This window comes from Podospora bellae-mahoneyi (genome assembly GCF_035222275.1).
Source record: "Podospora bellae-mahoneyi strain CBS 112042 chromosome 1 map unlocalized CBS112042p_1, whole genome shotgun sequence".
NCBI classification, from domain to species: domain Eukaryota; kingdom Fungi; phylum Ascomycota; class Sordariomycetes; order Sordariales; family Podosporaceae; genus Podospora; species Podospora bellae-mahoneyi.
Genome location: NW_026946359.1, coordinates 3,382,238 through 3,402,897, shown reverse-complemented (window position 1 = coordinate 3,402,897; position 20,660 = coordinate 3,382,238). Strand labels below are relative to the sequence as shown.

At 53.9% G+C, this 20,660-nt stretch overlaps 4 protein-coding genes across 4 annotated transcripts; 2 read left to right on the top strand and 2 right to left on the bottom strand.

The window, feature by feature from the left end:
* The first annotated feature begins 3,724 nt into the window (after positions 1–3,724).
* Positions 3,725–10,480, top strand: SNT2 (putative PHD type zinc finger protein with BAH domain-containing protein). Its single transcript, XM_062874329.1, has 4 exons — positions 3,725–5,603; positions 5,660–6,143; positions 6,378–8,241; positions 8,300–10,480. Exons 1-4 carry the CDS (start codon positions 4,595–4,597, stop codon positions 10,178–10,180), a joined length of 5,238 nt encoding a protein of 1,745 aa, XP_062737447.1. The 5' UTR covers positions 3,725–4,594; the 3' UTR covers positions 10,181–10,480.
* Positions 10,481–11,732: 1,252 nt separating this feature from the next.
* YDJ1 (Type I HSP40 co-chaperone) lies at positions 11,733–14,448 on the top strand. Its single transcript, XM_062874328.1, has 5 exons — positions 11,733–12,125; positions 12,457–12,590; positions 12,665–12,734; positions 12,796–13,626; positions 13,682–14,448. The coding sequence occupies exons 2-5, from the start codon at positions 12,555–12,557 to the stop codon at positions 13,996–13,998; spliced, it is 1,254 nt and encodes a 417-aa protein (XP_062737446.1). The 5' UTR covers positions 11,733–12,125; positions 12,457–12,554; the 3' UTR covers positions 13,999–14,448.
* A 542-nt stretch (positions 14,449–14,990) lies between these two features.
* AMS1 (Glycoside hydrolase, 38 vacuolar alpha mannosidase) lies at positions 14,991–18,782 on the bottom strand. Its single transcript, XM_062874327.1, has 2 exons — positions 16,570–18,782; positions 14,991–16,519 (listed from the first exon to the last, which is right to left on the bottom strand). The coding sequence occupies exons 1-2, from the start codon at positions 18,451–18,453 to the stop codon at positions 15,188–15,190; spliced, it is 3,216 nt and encodes a 1,071-aa protein (XP_062737445.1). The 5' UTR covers positions 18,454–18,782; the 3' UTR covers positions 14,991–15,187.
* A 674-nt stretch (positions 18,783–19,456) lies between these two features.
* Positions 19,457–20,626, bottom strand: QC761_110340 (uncharacterized protein; the record flags this gene model as incomplete). The annotated part of the gene is made up of 1 exon (XM_062874326.1): positions 19,457–20,626. One exon carries the CDS (start codon positions 20,624–20,626, stop codon positions 19,457–19,459), a length of 1,170 nt encoding a protein of 389 aa, XP_062737444.1.
* Between the last annotated feature and the right edge of the window lie 34 nt (positions 20,627–20,660).

The window sequence follows — 20,660 nt, the reverse complement described above, 5'->3', positions numbered from 1 at the left end:
AAACAACGGAATCCCCTTTGTTGACTCCTGGCTTTTTCCATGCCGAATCCACAAGGTTACTCACTAGGTGAATACAGGTAGCCAGTGCGCCCTTGCTCTCCCGATGTTGAAAAATTATAGCCCCAAGATCTCGAGTTGCTGGCTTCCCGGTATTTGACCTCCGCGATGATCGGCTGTCCGACCACGCAGGTCACCGCATCACCACAAGAAGAAGTCGAAGGCCAGACATCATTTGGGCTTCTCCACAGATGTGGCCCCGCTCCCTATCTGTCTGTCCCCTTTGCAGCCATGGCAAGGGCGGCAGAATGTCATTCTGGGGGGGAGGGGGGCAGGTGATTTGGTGTCGTGTTGAGAAGAGATCGACGGTCGGCAGGAGAGATATGGTGTCTATTTCGACAACACAAACAGTCGGATACATCAAACATTTTGCTTCGCAGAAATAAGAGCAACAGATCCAGACCTAACAATGCCTTGGAAGGTGTTCTGTCATCATGCAACAGCGGGACATTTTGATCCTTTCCTTTGCAACCGCTCTCGGTTGTTAATTAGGACGGTAGCCCCCGGCAAGAAAGGAAGCCAAGATTGCTCCCCGTCGCCCGTTCGCCACTAGCAGGACAGTGCGTGATGGTTCGGGGTCGCACTGGGGGCTGGCCGCGGAAAGCCTCATTCCTCAAATCCCGACCACTCATCTCATCTCTCTCCGTTGACGTTCGACAAGACCACTATTACCAGCTGGGTACGAGGACGCGCTTTACGTCTGTGCTGACCACTGTAGAAAAAATTCTTGATCTACCATCTCTCTCTACCTTTGGGGCTGCTGACACAATATTCCCGCCGACACCAGACCGGACGTCACAGCCTCCTGATGTCAACCAGGGGGCCTGCGCTGTCATATTAGGACCTGGGGGAGAGTAAGACCTCGCAAGCTGGATGACACACGTAACCTAGGCTTGTGCGCTACTCTATCCTCGTGCGCCCGTGACGAAGCCCGGGAAATCTGTCGTGATACCTCAGACCTGGGGGCGTCTGCAGGGAACACCATCTGGGACCGGACGGCGGCGGCAGTGCCAACAGTAAGGCTCATCAGCCAGACCAAAGGATATGCTAACAAGACAGAGAGGGTTTTGATAAGGGAGCGGTCAAAGGCACATGGGAGCCTTCTGGTGGGTGACTCTGATCTTATTATGCTGTGATATAGGACTGCCCCCACTCCCCGAACGGTTTGAACGGATTTTGGACAGCTGCAACCGCCAAGATGAGAGCCACTCCCCCTTCCCAAGTTTGATCTCTGAAACAGCAGGAAAATTCGGACAGCCGATGTTTCCATGATCCCATGTTGTTGATGATGAAGCTGTTTGGGCTGAGCTCCACGACACAAGACGATTGCAATTCGGCATGCACATGGCAGGAAGTTTGAATTGTGGGGCAACGGGGTTTTCCAACGAACGATCCTGGGCTGGCTCAAATCTCGCCCATTCGGGAAATCGGTATTGGTGTCGACATCAGATGGTTTGGCGATTCGCGATCTGTCTCTGCACAAAATCGTGTCAAGCTGTTGGGCCGAAAATGCTGATGTGTTCTTGACTCTTTTCAGTTGCTTTTCAGCCCTCCAACCCCACCAGCGAGGCCTTGAGGGCAGTCGCGAGGTTTTGTATGACGGTGATGAGAGGAGGTCTGGAGAAGCGTTTTTTGTTTGCGGACCGGGCGGAGCGGAGGTGGGTTGATGAACGCCAAGATGTCGGGGATGTCGACATCATTCGCCGATCATCAAGCAAGATGCCCAAAACGTACGTGCATCCATCGATTCATTTCGCAGTACAAACAAAGACACCGCAGGTTTTTATTCCGCCGATATCATCTTCAGATGGCCACAGGTGAGGACAGAGACAAGCTATCGCTAGCAAGGTGAGGTCGTTGCAGAATGTAACCGTTGGCTGGCGTGGACAGGGGTTCGACCATGAGAAGAGGCGGTGCGCGTGCTTCAACAGATGGAACGGCCGTGACCATGATACGGAAAGGATTCGGATTTTCTCAGGACCACCGTCTCCAGCTGATATTTCAAGGCATCAGGGGCGCACAGGGACAGCTCAACCAAAGCATCCGATCGGTCGCAGCCTTATGAGATACGCCGCCGACACACATGTGGCACTTCCAACATGTCCAAGAGTTGGGTCCGTCCTGGTTACGAGATGCTTGACCTGAACGCAGAGACAAAGAGATCTGGCCACCCATTTAATAACAGACCGAACTACGGATCAAAAAGAGGGGCATCTGGGGTTGATGGTGGTTGCTTGATGACAGAAGGCGGGATGTTGGGCGGACACACATTGGGGCTAGTATGAAAGTGACACCTGCATAAGCCAATATTCCATGACCACCTCCATCATCAACCATCAGGTCTGGCAGTACTAACAGTCATGGACATTGATTGATAGAGGAGTCTAGAACGAGGGGTGAGAGGGTTGGCTGAATGACCCCAAGTGTGGCCGCTTTTGGGGCTCTTGTGGTAAATACCCGCGCAAAAGCTTCATGTTCGCTAGACACACGGTGCGGTTCTTTCTCGATCCCTCGATCCCACCCTTTTAGTTTTGATATCCCACCATTCGGGGGATTTTGCCTGCCCTGCCTGCCCGCGCGACCGTCTGCATCAGCAGCAGCGGCAGCGTTCCAGCTGGGCGCGCGACTGGAAGCATTTGCCCTCGATTTTCTACCTTAGCTTTTACCATTTCTTGTGCTAACGGCGACCGAAAGCAAGCCAGTCAGAAGCACTACGTGAAAGCTACCGAAGAAAATACAGATGGGTATCACTTCCGTCCATCCATCCATCCATCCCATCATATAACATTCTTTCTGACTACAAGTGCCGTTGTTCCAAGCATCCCTTTCGGGTTCCAAACCCTTCCCATCGCTCTCCACTTGTCTATGCTGTCTATGCTGTCCTTGCTCCACACCCTACTGTCGAATGATGAGGTTGGTTTTGTCAACATCCCCGCGCGGTCCGTAGGGGAGAAATATATATGTCCACAGGAAACCAAAAGTGGACGGTGGTGGTTGTACGTAGGGATTGCGATTGGGGTGAGGTTGATGAGGTTGTAGGGGGTTCTGGGGCACAAAGTATCGCCCAGGTACCAGGCCGTGGCTGGCCATGGGTGGTTTTGCCGACGTTGAAATGTGGACGATGCGGGAATGCAAATCCCTGCAGGCCGCGCAGTACGCGATATCTACCTCGTGGGCCCCACAAACCTCACAGTGCCAGAGGACGACGGCCCACACCTCTTCGACACCCGGAGGCGTGTTAGCCTGCCAATTGTGTGGGCTTGGTCCGTGTGTGCTACCTTCTTTTTTGCTAGGTGCCGCTTCTTCACTCTGCTTTCGCTGCCCGTCCACGTCCATCTGTCACTCTTGGGTCTTGTCGCCTCTTCTTCAGTGCCCTCCATTTGGACGAACCAGTCTCGAGTCGATGAAGGACGACGAGCCAGAGATAATTAGTAGGTAGTCTACGCAACTCATCCGTGACGCCGGAATCTATCCCGAAGCACGGCATTTCTCTATTCTCATAGCACAGGTGGTAGTATATACCGAAAAAGAAATGGCGAAGAGCCGGGGCCAGAAATGTACCAAATTGTAGACGGCCTGTACCTTGTGCCTTGCCTTGCCTTGCCTTGCCTTCCTTGCACGCACCCACGGCACCGCACGCCCATTTGACGCTTCTTGACTGGGTCTGGGTCTCCATTATTACCTTTGCCCACATATCTCCCTCTCCCTTCCTTTTTCCCTTTCCTTTGGCAAGATTTCCCCCCGATCCAGATGCGCTCCATCTAGCTTCATCAGCCGTTTGCCCATAGACACACGTCTGCACAGGAGCTTCCCGACGACAGCCCACGGCCAACGCGCATAGTACACGGTCCCCCTTGACTCCATCTCATCGTCCCCAGGCCACTCCACTCACTCACCCTCCATTCACCCACGGCCGCGCCTGACCTGAGCCCCCATACATACATTTGTCGATTTACTTGGATTTGGCCTTGACCTCACACTTGCTCCCTGGTCTCCCCGATACGGTGCCGACGACCTTTTTTCTCTCTGTTATATGGCTCGTCCGGCGAGGTATCGCGAATTTCAATCCCCCCACGGTCTGGCAGACATCTTTCCACCCCGACGGTTCCTCCGTGTCTCCACGCAGGGGGCTCGCAGCCAGGCTTGTTGAGATTCACTCATTGCCCGTCTCATCTTATGGACCGTTACCCGGCCCGCCGTCACTCCTCTCTTGGCTTTTCTTTTTCCTCCCATGACATCTGGCGTCGGCGCCCTTCTTCACGCCCCTACCCCCCCCCCAAAACCCAAACCCAAACCCACCTTCTTTCTTGACGCCGACCACTACTGCCTTTTGACATCAACAGCAACACTGACCAGGGCGCCCTTCATTTCCAACAAACCTTTTCAACCACGATATCACCGCCACAACCGCCTCAGCCGCGTCTTCACTGCTCGACAAGAAACTTAGGCGGAGCGAGTTTTCTCTGGTATCTGGTATCTGGAATCTGACGCCTCTTGATTTTTTTTTTTTTTGCTTTTCGGTGACCTGTTCCCCACCATGGCACAGAAAAGTGGTGTGAAGCAGCAGCAGCAATCTGAGGACCAGGCGCAATCTGCAATTTCTACCAGTTCGGCCACTCCCTCCTCGTCCTCGTCCGCCAAGGACGGCGCGGGAGCAACAGTCGCCAACTCTAATACTAACTTGGGCGGCCCGGTCTCATCCACATCCACGGATCACCCTCCACCGCCTACCATGAGCAACCTCCCCAATTCATCTCGCTCGTCGTCCTCCACGGCGAGCACCACAAAATCGGAATCACCACAGCCCATGGAGAAGTCTTCGGCTTCGGCCGCCGCCAAAGATGCCGGTGAGAAGGCCTCTCCCTATGGCACGCGATCTCGAAATCGCACTGGTGCTGCGCGCCCAAATTATGCCGAGGACCGGGACATCGACATGGAACTGTTTGAGCACACCAACAAAAAGGACACCGACTCGAAGAAAGCCCCTTCATCAAAGCAGCAACATCTAGAACCACCAATACCACAAGAAGCCGGTGCGACATCGTCGTCATCATCACAAGCACCACCAGCAGCCAATGCAGGCCAAACAGCCCCGCGCTCCGGCAATGCATCTTCACGAAAGCCTCTGCCCGATGAGAGCAGGCAAACCACGGCCACCACAAATGGCACCAAGGATTCTCACCCGGCTCCATCATCTACGACGTCGACAAACACGGCAAACAAAACTAATGGCAATTCGACCTCAAACAGTCACAAAGGCAAGAAGCGAAAAGCTACTTCTGCGGCGGCTCCGGCTGCTGATGCCTCGACTCCCAGCGGAAGCCAGACCCCGTCCGGGACCAATGGAGCTTCGACCTCATTGCTAGCGGCGGCTGTTCATCAGCGACTCGCGGGGACGGCATCACGCTCGATGGATGGCGGAAGTGCGACTCCTGGCGCGCCTGGCTACGGTGAGACGAACATGCTCACTTTTGAAAACTGCAAGTCGCGGCCGACAAAGGACGGCAAGATGATAGCCGACGACGGGACTGTGCTGCAAAAAGAAGGTGAGTCGGATACGGGGAAGTTTGGACGATATTTCACTTCTGACACAGACATGCAGATCACGTCTACCTGGTCTGTGAGCCTCCGGGGGAGCCCTATTACATTGGCCGCATCATGGAGTTCTTGCACGTCAAGAATGACACCAGCCTGCCAATAGACGCAATCCGCGTCAATTGGTACTACCGACCAAAGGACATTGGCCGCAAGGTGCAAGACACACGCCTGGTCTTTGCCACGATGCACTCGGACATCAGCCCGTTGACCTCACTCCGCGGCAAGTGCCAGATCCGCCACAAGGCGGAGATCAAGGACCTGGCTGCTTACAAGCGGGCGCCCGACTGTTTCTGGTACGAGAAGCTTTATGATCGCTACATCCAAAAGAACTACGAGGTGATCCCGACGAAGCAGGTCATCAACGTGCCCGAGCATGTCAAGAAGGTGCTGGACGAGCACTGGAAGTACGTCCTGACGGAGCAGGGCCGCGGCAAGGAGTTGACGAGTGCCGTCAAGACGTGCAAGCGGTGCGTTACGTACTGCGCAAAGTAAGTTTGTTTCCTTTTTCCCCGAGCCTTTTCCATTTTCCATTTTGGCGCGGGGGGGGTGGGCGTGAGAGAGTGTGAGGTGGTCGTGGTTCGTTCGCACCGGGGCGCGGGACCAATGGGGTTCCCTGGCGTGACCCAATAGGACCGCACCCCCATGCATGCACCAAAAAAGCGACTAAAGTGGGGAGCTATAACTTGTACCAAAGTATCTTGAAATGCTGACACATCAACCAGCAACGATTCGGTCGACTGTGCCGTGTGCCAACACACGTACCACATGAACTGTGTCAAACCACCCTTGCTCAAGAAACCCAGTCGTGGCTTTGCCTGGTCCTGCGCCGCCTGCAGTAGAGCACACGAGCGCAGGCTTGAAGGTCGCAACACTCCTGGTCTCGCCGACGGTGGTCGTGATGGCGAAGACGATGAGCTCCTCGACGATGAGGACGAGGAGATGGGTGGTGTCGATGGTGTGCAGACTGGCCGCACCAGCCGGACAAGCCCTGCTTCGGATGAAACCCGGCAGCCGCCTACCGCAGAGCAGATATACCATGCTAGTCTCTGGCCATATCGCTACTTTGGCATGCATTGCAAGGTGGAGGACGCTCTTGATCTGGACGACCGCATCTTTCCCCGTGCCAGCACCAGACTGGGTTTGAAACATCAAGCTGTCGTGGGTCCTTGGCCCGGGAGACCGGTGGAATATGTCAAGCCTCTAGAGTTCAAGAAAAGTGGCAAGGGCAGCAACAAGCTCACCAAAGAACAACAGGCCCTCTTGGAAGCTGAGCGGATCGAGAAGGAGAAGCGCCCAAAATGGGTTCAAGACACTCCGCCAGGGTATATCGAGCGCGGCGGCGACGAGACAGTCACCACCCTCTGGAAGGAGCCAGCCAAGGTTGGAAAGGAAATGCCTGATGGTGCCATCGATGATTACATGGACACCGCCAGATCTATGGCCGTCTCGCTTGGTGTACCGAAACAATCCACCAATCTCCAAGATGTGGCGAGAGATCTTCTTTTCAAGTTCGATTTCAATGCCGAAAAGGCCCTCAAGACACTTCCCAAGGTACCGAAAGAAGATTTCAAAGAGCCAGATTTAACCCCAGCAGAGCAGAAGAAGTTCGAAGAGGGCGTGGCCAAATATGGCTCCGAGTTGCATCTCGTCATGAAGCACGTCAAGACGTTGAAACCAGCTACCGTCGTCAGATACTACTACACTTGGAAAAAGACAGATCGCGGCAAGCAAGTTTGGGGCAATTTTTCCGGACGTAAGGGCAAGAAAGATGCCAAAAAGGCCGAGGCGGCTGCCAACAAGCTGGCTGACGACGTTGCCGATGTTCACGATGACTCGGCGTTCGACACGGAGAAGGCCAAGGAGAAGAAGAGAGGCTTCCTGTGCAAGTTTTGCGGCACCAAAAACTCTCGCCAGTGGCGGAGAGCGCCGGCTGCTGCTGTATCCGCGGTCACCGAGAATGGTGGCCGTGGCGCTAACAAGGACAAGAAGGATCAATGCATCCAGGCGCTCTGTCGACGATGCGCCGAGCTGTGGAGACGTTATGCTATCCAGTGGGAGGATGTTGAAGAGGTTGCGAAGAAGGTGGCCCAGACGGGAGGTCGCGGATGGCGGAAGAAGGTGGACGAGGATCTTTACAAGGAGTTGTTGGCGGCTGAGGAGATGGCCAACAATATTCGATATCGCACCCCCGATCCGGCTGCTACTGCGAGCCCGGCACGCTCTTTCAGCGCCCAACCGACGGATAAGGAACCGCCTCGCAAGAAGCTCAAGAGTATTCCCGACAAGGATGCTGATCAGACCGCTTCTGAGTCGGGTAGTGTGGTCAATGCTCCGATCTCCAAGAAGAAGGAGAAGGCGGTTGAGAAACCACCTCCACCTCCACCTCCCGTCCCGGAAATGCCCAAGCCGCGGACGCTGCCTTGTGCTATTTGCCTTGAGATGGAGCCCATGGGTAATCAGCATCTGTGCTGCAGAGAGTGCCGCTTGACGGTTCACCGGAGTTGCTACGGTGTGCTGGACAACAGACCTCCTGGAAAGTGGACATGCGACATGTGTGCCAATGACAAGAACCCGCAGGTCGCTATTGTAAGTTTTGCTCAGGTTTGATTGCAAAGGTGCAATTGATGCTAACTCGTGTATCTAGGACTACAAGTGCGTGCTTTGCCCACACGAGTATACCCACCATGACTTTGTCGAGCCTCCCAAAATCTCTCACAAGAAAAAAACGGAGAAGGAAAGAGAAAGAGACAGGATGGAGCGCGAAAATGCGCAAAAAGCGGCCGACTTTTACCGCAAGAAGCAGGAGGAGATGAATCGGCCTGTCAACCCTCGCGAGCCCCTGAAGTGCACGACCGATAACAATTGGGTGCACGTCACATGCGCGGTCTGGACACCGGAGGTCAAGTTCGGTAGCGCAAAGGCGCTGTGTCCTGCTGAAGGAATTCCCACGATCCCGAGGGCGAAGTTTGCCGAGATTTGCAAGGCTTGCAAGAGAGATGGAGGAGCTTGTGTATCTTGCCATCAGTGCCGCGCTTCTGTCCACGTCGAGTGTGCTCACCAGGCAGGTTATGCTCTGGGTTTTGACATCACGCCTGTCAAGGGCTCGAGGCGCGATCAGCACAATATTGTCAGCATCAATGGGGACGCTGGAACTATGTCGGCGGTTGTCTATTGCAAGGAGCACTTGCCTACCAAGACGGCTATCTACCGAATGCACGACATTGTGGCGGAAAACGGGACGACTGCTCTACAGCTGTATGTCCAGAACTACAAACAGGCCGATACAGCGCTGAAGGGATGCGCCAAGAAAGCCAACCAGATCGCTGTCACGTCCAAGGTTTCAACATCGCCATCCACGCCTTCGCATCACGTCAACCGCCGGGCATCTCTGATCAACAACTCCATCTCGCACATTCTCAACGGGGATGCGTCAATGGAGGACGCACCGTCAATGCAACAGAACGGCAAGATCTGTCTTACCTGCGCCACCGATGTCAGTCCCAAGTGGCACCCGATCAATCAGGAACAGGAACGCGGGCTCACCAACGGGTACTTCGGGAACCTGGGCTCCGAGGCGCAAAAGTTCGTGGAACAACGCAGTTTTCAGTGTCACAAGTGCAAGAAGTTGGGTCGCCAGCCGAATCCTTATCCGCAGCTCAAAAGAGAGCCTACGCCACCACCCGAGCCGGTCCGGCAGGCTTCGCAAGCATCACCGGCTGTTGTTCCTATCGGTGGCCCTACTGAGCCTCGTCATCCCAGTATCAGCTCCTACAGGACCTGGTCACCTCCCCCGATGCATTCTGCGTCGGGTCCTCCGCCCGTGGTTCAGCCACCACCGCAGCTACAAGCTCCTTTACCAGGTCCGACTGCTCCCCAACTGATCCCCCCACCGGTAGCCGTCCAGTCACAGGCTGTGCAACCACCTCCTCTTCCGCCCACCATCGTCCCGAGAGGACTGCCCGTCCAACCTCCACCGCCCGAGTACGCCCCAGCAAACAGGGGCTACAGCGACTGGCCCCGAGCCTCTGCCCACCCAAATAACATGTCACCTCTACTCAACCACCACCGCGAGAACCACCACCGCGGCCCGAGCCCTCCCCCACTGAGTATGCCACCCCTGGCACCACCACCAAACCACCTCCGTCCACCACCGATCCAGACAATTGGCCCACCGCCTGGACCACCACCCCACAACGGGATAATGCACTCGCCTTATAGGAACGGGGTCGGGCTGAACGGAGGGGGGTCATCACCGCCTAGGAGGACGAGTGGACCTCACCAGCCGCCGCCGGTGATGAATGGGTATGGTCATCATGTCGAGCATATGCGTCCGCCGCCACCGCAACATCATATGATGGAGCCGCAGCCGCAGCCGAATTATCTGAGGCAGGGGGGGCCGCACTGGGGGGGACATGTGCATCAAAGCCCGCCGCCGTTGAGGGAGCCGAGCCTACCGCCTCCGAACAGGGAGCCGAGGGCGAGTGGGGCTAGTGCAAGTCCTTCGTTGAGGAATTTGCTTTCTTAGGGGGGGTTAGTGGCCGAGGAGGAGGGTGTGTTATGGGGGGAGGAAGAAGGAGTGGGTAGACAGAGGAGTGTAATATATAGTGTATATTTTGAGGGGGAACACATTCGGGGGAGATGGGTAGCGGGGAAAAAAAGGCTTCTGAGGGTTTGTAAGAGCGAGAAAGAGCGTTTATTGAGTTTTTATTTTTATTTTCTTTTTACATGTTCTGGTTTGTTGTTTGTTTGAGCGTGATCGGAGTGAATGGTATATAAAACTGCGGCGTGGGGTCTGAAATGGGCCTTTTTCTTGTCTTGTTTTTTTTGGGGAAGGGTTGGTGGTGTTTGAGGGAGTTTTATAAAAAGGGGGGAGAGGTGTTGTTGACAAGGGGGTTGTTTTTGTATATCGTGGCATAGGGCATTGGCAGGCAGGTCTACATTGGGGGAGGTGGTGGTTTCAACAAAGCAAAGCATGGAAGGGGGGTTTTGTCAATGGTGTTGTTTTCAACATTATATTGCTCTGGTTGGGGGAGGGAGGTATGCATAGGCACTGGGCGGTTCTGTTGTGTGGTTGGCAGGGAGGGAGAGATGGGAGAAATGGGAGAGATGGGAGAGATGGGAGAGATGGGAGAGATGGGAGAGATGGGAGAGATGGGAGAGATGGGAGAGATGATATGGCGAGTGTGATAATAAATATCAATAACTGTGGACAAATATGCTTCATGCTCACGCTTCTTGTGTCCTGTTACGTGAAAGTGATGCAGCCTAACACCCTATAGCCAGGCGAATAGCATTATTGCCATGGCTCTCCGACCCGCCAGTGAGGTAGGTGGGTTTTGCCTTTCTTCGCCCGAGAACGGAGAGGGGGGCGATCAATGCATGTGAGTTTCGGTAAGATTCCGTGATCTGGGAATTCCAAAAGATGCATGTAGGGTAGTGTACACTAACTAGATAAGCGCTCTATTTCCCTGCTGGTCAGTTCCGAGTTCACCTACAAACCTGTAGACTACCTGGTGAGAGAACCCTGGAAACCTGGAGAAATTCTCACGATTATGTCATGTCATGATAAAGTACGTGCGCGCACATGTGTTCTGGGACTTTGCAGCTGCCCTGGGATTTCCCTTTCGCTTCACTAAAAAAAGATTCCCCCGTTCGCCGGCGCCGATGCGGAGGAGGATCCCTTGTGGGTGGTGTGGCGGATGGTTGGGTGGGGGAAGGGAGTGTGGGAGGGTGACGACAGAAGACCCTGGGTTCTTCCTTTCAAGCCACAGTTTGGAGGGGTTGAAGAGCGACCAGGCTTCCTGAACGCAGAAGCCTCCCGTTAGATAGATATTGTTCGGTTTCCATGCGCATCGGCACAGCACTGGGATTTCTACAGAATTAGATAGATGGGTACCCCTTACCTGTCAGTGTTGCCGCTGCTCAAGCATTGCACGGGCCTATGATGCATGCGGCTTTTGGGGCCTGACAAGGGGGGGGGGATTACTGGAAAGTACTGCACTAACAGCACCAGCCACACTCTAGAGTCTTCGATGGAATTCCATCAGGAGGGGAGTGGAGGGAAGGCAACGCCTGGACTTGGGGAAGAATTTCAGCCTCTTCTGCCGCCCTCTTTCCCACCCCAATCTGCCCTTGCTCATATTCCCCTTGGACAGGACCCCTCTCCTTGCGATCAGTTTCTTAAAGGACGAAATTCTTTTAACTTACTTGACCAACTGGCGCCTCGAAAAAGCTCCAACGCAACAACAACCCCACCCCAACCCTTTGTTTTCTTCCCCAGAAGAAACGAAAGTTAACGGACGAACAAACAAACCGACGACTCAGCAGAAGGGCTCGGCTATTTCCTACACGGGCGATAGTGACAAATTCTTGCTTGCTGCGACAACAAAATCGGGCAACTTTGAGAAGAAGTTCAAGAGAGTTTGACGCATTTGCGCAATATCGGCGAGCGCAAAATTCCAAAGCAGACAGTAGGTTTTCCTTCTTTCCACTTCCAACACACACATCCAACTCTATCAGTTTTTCCTGGCAGCCACCAAGCCTGGTCTTGCCAGCGGCCCAGCAGAAAGCTTACACAGCCTCGGGGGTACGGCATACACATACTCTGGGCGCCCTGTTTTTGATTTTTTTTAACGGTTGGCTTTGCCAGTTGCCCACCTATCCCCCACCGCTTTTCACTGCAGAAAGTTCAAGAAGACCTCTTTGGCTTGTGGCTTTCTTTGCTCTTCCCAACTTACTCTGTTGCGCCATATCTTTTGGAAAAGTGCCCGACATCTTTGCTAACTTTATTGGCCATTTCAGCTTTCTCGGAAGGAAACCCTTTTTACTAAGCGTCGTCCGCCGAATCGAGACAGCAAGCTGTTGTTTCCTTTTCGATACAATCAGATCCAACCGCAAACATGGTTAAGGAAGCGAAATACTACGAGATCCTTGGCGTAAGGAATCCCAGAATGCCATCTCGGATTTTTGAGGAAAGCATGTAGAGTTTCTGACATGATTGGTGCTGCAGGTCTCGCCAAATGCGACGGAGCAGGAGTTGAAGAAGGCGTACAAGATTTCCGCCCTCAAGTTCCACCCAGGTATGTAGTTGTTGCTGGCACAGTGGCAGGTTGCTGTAACATGACTGACTTTGTTGTCTAGACAAGAACCCCAACAACCCGGAGGCCGAGCACAAGTTCAAGGAGGTTTCACATGCTTACGAGATTCTTTCCGACCCACAAAAACGCCAGATCTATGACCAGTATGGCGAAGCTGGTCTTGAGGGCGGTGCCGGCGGCGGTGGCGGCATGGCTGCTGAGGATCTGTTTGCCCAGTTCTTTGGTTCCGGCGGCTTCGGCGGTGGTCTTGGTGGCATGTTCGGCGGCGGCACGCAGAATCGCGGGCCAAGCAAGGCCAAGACCATCCACCACGTTCACAACGTCTCCCTCGAGGACATTTACCGCGGCAAGGTCTCCAAGCTTGCCCTTCAGCGCTCCATCATCTGCCCCAAGTGCGAGGGTCGCGGGGGCAAGGAAGGTGCCGTTCGCAAGTGCACAACTTGCGACGGTCACGGTATGAAGACTATGATGCGCCAGATGGGTCCCATGATCCAACGCTTCCAGACCGTTTGCCCAGACTGCAACGGCGAGGGTGAACTTGTCAAGGAGAAGGACAGGTGCAGAGGGTGCATGGGCAAGAAGACGGTGGTTGACAGGAAGGTTCTCCATGTCCACGTTGACCGTGGCGTGAGAAGCGGTACCAAGGTGGAATTCCGTGGTGAGGGTGACCAAGCGCCAGGCATCCTTGCGGGTGATGTCGTTTTCCAGATTGAGCAGAAGCCACACCCTCGCTTCGAGCGCAAGGAGGACGACCTGCTTTACAACGCCGAGATTGATCTCGTAACGGCTCTTGCTGGTGGAACAATTTACATCGAGCACCTTGATGAGAGGTGGTTGAGTGTTGACATTCTGCCTGGCGAGGCTATCTCACCTGGTAAGTTTTGACTGGTGTCTGTTGGTTAAGAACGTCTGTCTAACACAATTTAAAGGCACCGTGAAGATGATCCGCGGGCAAGGTATGCCATCATACCGTCACCACGACTTTGGCAACATGTACATCCGATTCAGCGTCAAATTCCCCGAGAAGGGCTGGACTCAAGACGAGGCCGCCTTTGAGGCCCTTCGGAAGTGCCTCCCATCGCCAGAGATCATCAACACACCCCCTGCTAATGCCATGACGGAACCGGCTGATATCGAGGATGTGGACGCCAGCTCCAAGGGTGGCTTTGGCGGGGCCACTGCCATGGATGAGGACGAGGATGATGGGCACCCGCATGCGGAGCGCGTACAGTGCGCTTCGCAGTAAGGGAGGGCGGGGGAGGTTGATGTGATTTGGGGAGACTGGAGTTTTTTTTTTTTTTTTCTGCAAAAAAGTCACACACACCAAGACATATATCCCATACCCGCAGTAGCTCAAGTTTATTGATTACTGCATCTTGGATGTGGACATTTTTGCAAAAACAAAAAAAAAAACATAGAAAAGAGTCTCTTTCCTTGCTTAATGAAATAGCCCCTTTTGAAGAGGGGTTTTTTGATGGACGGTGTGGAGGGTGGTGAGCATGAGAAAAATGTTTTATTTTTCTTCTTTCTCAAACAAACAAACATTTGCATGGGCTGGAAAGACATGGGATGGATGGGATGGGGGGCAAGGCTCTCTTTGTTTGGTTGATGTTATACCTAAAACAAGAAGCTCTTTTTTTTTCTACTTGGTTTATTTGTGTCGCTTTTTATGTTCTGAGGTTTTCTTTGGTGGGTGGAGGGGGGGAGGAGAGGGGGTGAATCTTGGAGCGACTCCCAGGTGAAAATGGGGAGGGGTAGGGGAGGGATGGAAGGGAGAAGAGTTTTGTTTGTTGTTTGGTGTGAGAATGGCGAGGGTGGGTGCTGAAATGGGGGGTTTGATTTCTGAATTTTGGCGTTTTAGAAATGGGATATCGGTGAATACAATAGATGGGGAGGAGGGAGAGCGGGGTAGGAAGTAGGAAGTAGGGAATGTGAGATTGTTATGGAAGCGATGATGATGCTTGACTTTGAGTGACTTGCTTGACCACGGTTTACAGACCTCGATCCCTTTCTCGCAAAATTGCGTGTGCGGTGAGGTCGACAGCGAAGTGTGATGGAATTCGGGATCGCTGCTCTCATGGATGCTGCTTGCTGTTCCAAAGATAAGTCTGCTCAATCCAAGTACACCTCTCGGGCGTCCCAAATTGATAATTTCTCTTGAGATTTGTAGCCACATCCCTGAGAATTGGGGGATGTGTGTCGCGTGTTGAGCTCATACTTTCGGAGGGAAGGGGTTGATGGTGATTGATTCCTTGAGACGTTGCTGCCACTGGCACTCCTCAAGCAACTTAAAGCGTGATAACCATTCAATTAAACTCTCGAGACCTAAAATCAAAATCTCGAATCTCATAACCCGGTAACACCACTCTTCGCACAATCTCGAAACAAAACAGTCCAAAAAAAATCACCTCGCCCAACCATACAAGACGGTCTCCTTAATGGTCCAACTCCAACTTGTAAGTCGCCACCTCAAAAGCCTTCAGCTCAACACCAAACCCATCCCCATCCACCTCCACCTCCTCAACCTCATCCTCCAGCAAATTCACCTTGGTCACCCTCTTGATCCCCCACACACTCTTCACCCTACCCCTCGCCAGCCCCCCAAGACTGTCATACATTCTCAAAATCACATTCTCCTCCCCCGTCTTCTCATCATCCTCCCCCCTCTTGACCGTGTCCAGCACCAACCCCTCATCCGACTCGCTGTCCAACCACACCCTCCTCGTCCGCAACCAACTCTTGACATCCCCCAGGTTCTCCACCTCAAAAATCTTGAGCGGGTTGTTAAACTCGTACCCCTTCCTCACAGTAACATGGCTCAGCCCCCCCTGATGCGGCAAAATTCCCCACCGGATGTGATGAGTTCCCATATCAGCATGCGCATCAGGAGCCTTGGAGCTCCTCAGCAGCGACAGCCTCATCAGATTCCCGCTCGTGGCAAACCCATACTTGCAGTCGTTCAAAACAGAAACACCATAGCCATGCTCCGACAAATCCGCAAACCGATGCGAGCAAACCTCAAACTTGGCCATGTCCCAGCTCGTATTGTAGTGAGTAGGCCTCCGCACGATACCAAACTGGGTTTCATAGCTCGCTTCCGTGTTGCGGATATCCACGGGAAACTCAACCTTGAGAAACTTCATCGTCTCGTGCCACTCCACCTTGCTGCTGACCTCGACGAACGACTGTTGGCTGGGAGAGCACGCCGAAAGACTAATCACCGTCTCGATGTAGCTCTTGTCGCTGATCTTGGTCTTGGTAATGACGCTGACGCGGTGCTTCTTCTGCTCATGAATTTTAGTTTCAGAAGTCGAGAGCTCCTTGCGGCTGTCGAGATGGAACACCTCGACATCCCAAGCCTGCCAGTACAGAGGCTTGTCGTCAAAAATGACGTATCGGTTGGCCTTCTGTCCCTTGGGAATGATCTCTCGGTTGGCCTTCAGGTCGTAGAGCGATGTGATGAGGCCGCTCTCGAGCTTGACCTTCAACTGGGTGTTCTGGAGCACAAACACATCCGGGGATGGCTGTTCGAGCGTCACCAGCGTTTCCTCGCTCTCAAGGGAGAAAGGCCGAAGTTTCATAAAGGGGCCTGGGCCGGAAGCGACGGCAAGCTCGCCATCGGCAAGCTCGACTATCTCGTGACGCGACCACGGAAGCGAGGTGAATGCCACACCAGTGTTTGACGTGACAGCATCGGCGGTGGCTTCACGGAGGCCTGTAGCCTCGCCGAGAATCTTCTCGGCGGTCTTGAAAACCTTCTTGTAAATCTGCACATCGTGTCAGCAACCATCTCGCTATGCAAATTCAGATCCCTCACCTCATCAGAATCATGATAGCACATCTCAATCGAGCTTCCGGGCAAGCAGTCGTGGAACTGACAAAGAAGAACCGACTCCCACATCTCATCAATCTCCTTCTTGGGATAGGCGCAGTGTCCCTCGATAGAGGCAATGGTAGCCAGCAGCTCGACAGCACGGAGCGCATCTTCGGCTCTGCGGTTGTTGCGCTTGTTGTTGGACTGAGTGGTGTATGTTCCGCGGTGCAATTCAAAGTACAGCTCGCCATACCACGTCACGAGCTTGTCACCCTTGGCTTCGAGGTGATCGAAGAAGTCATCGACCGAGCTGCCCATGTGCACCCGAGGGAGAAGGCCTACCGTGTCGCTGATACCACGAGCGCGGCGGAGCTTCTCGAGATGCTGCCAGGTAGGACCGCCGCCACCGTCTCCCTTTCCAAAAACAAGAAGCGAGGTCGGGTCCTGGTCAAGAGACTTGTGCTGCGACATGCTACGCTTGACATCGCCGAAGTGGGCCTCCGCCGTGTATGTTTCAGCCGGCGGCATGTGGCATATCACCTGTGAGCCATCCAGAGCAACCCAGTTGAAAGTGGTGTGCGGGAACTTGTTGATGTTGTTCCAGCTGAGCTTCTGGGTGAGGAAGCGCGTCATGCCGGCCAGCCGACACAGTTGAGGGAGCTGGCTGGAGTATCCAAAGGTGTCGGGCAGCCAGAAGGTCTGACAGCGCTTCCCAAAGTTTTCCTCGAAAAAGCGCTGGCCGTACACGAACTGACGGACAAGAGACTCGCCGCTGGGCAGGTTGGTGTCGTGCTCAACCCAGCTGCCGCCGATGGGGTGGAACTGGCCATCCTTGACCTTCTGCTTGACACGCTCAAAGACATAGGGGTACAGTTCCTTGAGCCACTTGTACTGCTGGGCTTGGGAGCAGGCAAAGTTAAGCTCGGGATACCTCTCCATCAAATTGCACTGGTTGGACCATGATCGGGCAACCTTGCGCTTGGTCTCATCAAATGGCCAGAGCCAGCAACTGTCGATGTGGCAGTGGCCAATACCAAAGACAAGAGGCTTCTTGTCACTCTCGTACACCTTGTGTGAGTCGACATCGGGGCCGAGGTACTCCTGAGCAATCTTCCGGCACGTCTTGAGCGAGTCTTTGTTGCCGGGCTCGAAGGCCTCGATAATCCTGTTGTAAACATCCAGAGCATGATGCTGCTCAGGGGAATCCGAGGGGAACTCTTTGGCGGCGTCGCCAATGATCCAAGTATCGATATGCAGGCCGCGAGCGTCCAGGTTGACCGCCACAATGTTGGCTCTCTCGACGGTGTAGTACCTGTTCGGGTCGGGGGCAGCGATGAGGTCACCCTGGCCAATGCCAAACATGCCGTTGCAAGCCATCTCGACGTAGAAGGTGTGTTCCTTTCCATCAAGGAAGGGCTTGGGAAGAACCCACTCCACTCGCTCGCCGCCGCCAGTGAGGCCCTGGAGAGGCTCGCCGTCCTCGGACCAGATCAAACCCTCGTTGTTGGCGTCCCAGTGAAACTCGACCAGCTCCTGATCGCGAACATTGTCCGGGACTGTGATCTTGACCCTGAACCAATGAGTGGTCCATGATGGACCAAAGCTGGCGCCGACCTTGGTCTTTTCAAAGTCATGAGAGACGGCCTCTTTGAAGGTTGGCCTGGTCTGTCCAGGAGCGTGCCAAACCCAGAGTTGGACATGAGGCTCGCCGTAGACGACGGCATCGTTCATCATGGAAAGGAGGTTTTCGTTGGCATATTGGCCCCTGGCGTAGAATTGGCCGATGCGAGACTTGTAGATTTGGCTGATGTACTGGCCGACTGGTTTGGGAGCCCGGATGGGATAGTCACTTCTAGGACCATTCCCGCAGAGGTTTTCGCCGCCCATGGTGACCGAAGAAGGGGTTGAAATTTTGTATAAGAAGAAGCTCAAGTGTTGTGAGGAAAAGGAAGAGTCATAGAGCTATGAGAGCGGATGATCAAGCTGTAGCTGTCGAGGCACCGGGCGTCTGCAGCACTTATATATATTGTTGTGATGATTGGGAGGTAGAGAGAGGAGGTTAAGGTTCAAGTTCAGGTGCCTGGTCAGGTTTGGAGAGAGAGAAAGAGTCAAAGTCTGTGAACCTCCGTGACGGGCGTAAATCAAGGGCAGGTACTACTGTGTACGGAAGTGGTTGGTCAACGGATGCAGCTTCGTCCTGGTGATGGCGGAAGCTGAGGGCGGGCAGGGCGGATGACAGGGGTGTGTTACCGAGAACAAGACCACATCCTGGCTCCCCGCAGTTCCCCGCCGTGCTAGGCGACCAATCAAGAGCCGGCCTCTCCACCACTCTGTCCCACCAGTTCCACCCAAGGGATCATGGGGTAAGATGTCTGCCCCTGTCGATTATCTCAACCCTCTCTCTCTCTCAACTGGCCCTGAGCAATTGCCGAAATGGGTGTTACCGCCTGTCTGCCTGCTGTCTTTGATCAATATCAGATCAAATCCCACGGACTAGTCATTCAGCCTCGAGTCGGTCCCGAGCTACCTGCTGATTCAAGTCGTTTAAGCCGTAGGTAGGCAACAGGCCACAGTGCACAAGGCTGGATATAACTTGTTCATCACACAATCCACGGAGATGAAACCCAAGGCAAGAGTGATCTAGCAAAGCCACCGGATGGTGTACCCATGGTCCTACAGGTCTAGGCACAATACGGTATTACCTATTTATTCAAAAATACTACATTCCAGTTCAAATCCTATGCATAACCCATCATCGTCAACCGCTGGCTAATCCCACCCAAGAATATTATATATAAAAAAAACACGAAATAACAACCCCTATATACGGCCCATGAACCTCCATGCGTGTATATAACCAAACGCCTCATAACCCATTTCATAACCCTCATCATAAAACACTACTCTCCCTACTCTTCCTCCTATCCGTTCCCTCTACCGTCCCCAACTGCGCATCCTTGCTCAAACTCCCCATAGTATTCTCCTCTTCCTTCCCCTTCCCCATCCTCACATGCTCTTCCTCCTCTTCATATTCCTCCTCCTCCTCCTCGTATTCCTCCCCCTCTTCCAACTCCTCTTCCTCATAACTCATCTCACTCTCACCCTCACTCTCCTCACTCTCACTCTCCTCAAACCCCACCAACCCCAAAAACGGCACCTCCACCCTCGCCAGCTGGCTCTTAATCAACCCATCCGCCACCTCAAACAACCTCCCATCCCTATCCTCCTCCCTCTCCCCCATCCTATCCATATCAAAATCTCTTTCTTGTGCATCCTTAGGCAGCTCCCTCCCCGGCACAAAATCCTCCTTCTCCAAAGGAACACCCATCACCCAATTCCTCACCGTCTCCCCCTTCGTCACCTTACTCTTGGCGCTGTTTTTATTATTGAGCGCCCGCTTGAAGGTCTTTTTCTGCCGTTTTCTCCGCCTATTGATACGGTCCCTGATATACCACGCCACGACCAGCATCGCCGCCTGCGTCATCTCCTGGCATTTTGCTCTCTGGGCAGCGGCCCACTGCTGGCAGCGCTGCTGCTGGAAGTTGGCTACCGCTTGGCAGCGCTGTTGGTAGTACGAGGCTATGCGGGAGGCCATGGCTATGTAGCGGGGGTCGACAGCCGCTTGGGCTGCTGTGGCGGGGTCGATTCCGACTGTGGTGGGGGGGAAACCTGGTTGTTGTTGGTGTTGTTGGGGTTTGGAAGAGGGATAGGAAGGGGGGAATGTTGGGGAGGTTCGGAGTTGGGGTGGTGGTGGTTGCATTGTTGATCGGGAGGATGGTCTTGGGGAGGTGAGACTGGGGGGATCACCTTCGGATTTGATGTGTGGGCCGGAGGTTGTGGAGTTTGATGGGGTTGGTTCGTGGTGTTGTAATCCTAAACCGATTCCGCGGTATTGCTGTGGTGGTTGGCTGTGATGTTGGTGGTTGTGGTTGTGATGCTCTGGTTGTTGAAAGGCGTTTGGTGGAAAGAGCCCTTTCGTGAACATGTGGTGGTCCGGGGGAGGGGTGACGGGAATCTGGGGGTTAAAGGAAAGCGGCCCTGGCATTGGCGCCGCCATCATGACCGGTTTATGATTTATTGTGGAGGTAAGTGTG

Excerpts from the sequence above, each read along its gene's own strand:
- AMS1 (XM_062874327.1), bottom strand. The coding sequence starts at position 18,453 with ATGGGCGGCGAAAACCTCTGCGGGAATGGTCCTAGAAGTGACTATCCC. Across the intron at positions 16,520-16,569 it reads GCTATCATGATTCTGATGAG|ATTTACAAGAAGGTTTTCAA; the intron begins GTGAGGGATCTG and ends CACGATGTGCAG.
- YDJ1 (XM_062874328.1), top strand. The coding sequence starts at position 12,555 with ATGGTTAAGGAAGCGAAATACTACGAGATCCTTGGC. Across the intron at positions 12,735-12,795 it reads CGCCCTCAAGTTCCACCCAG|ACAAGAACCCCAACAACCCG; the intron begins GTATGTAGTTGT and ends TTTGTTGTCTAG. Across the intron at positions 13,627-13,681 it reads TGGCGAGGCTATCTCACCTG|GCACCGTGAAGATGATCCGC; the intron begins GTAAGTTTTGAC and ends CACAATTTAAAG.
- SNT2 (XM_062874329.1), top strand. The coding sequence starts at position 4,595 with ATGGCACAGAAAAGTGGTGTGAAGCAGCAGCAGCAATCTGAGGACCAG. Across the intron at positions 6,144-6,377 it reads TGCGTTACGTACTGCGCAAA|CAACGATTCGGTCGACTGTG; the intron begins GTAAGTTTGTTT and ends CACATCAACCAG. Across the intron at positions 8,242-8,299 it reads AGAACCCGCAGGTCGCTATT|GACTACAAGTGCGTGCTTTG; the intron begins GTAAGTTTTGCT and ends TCGTGTATCTAG.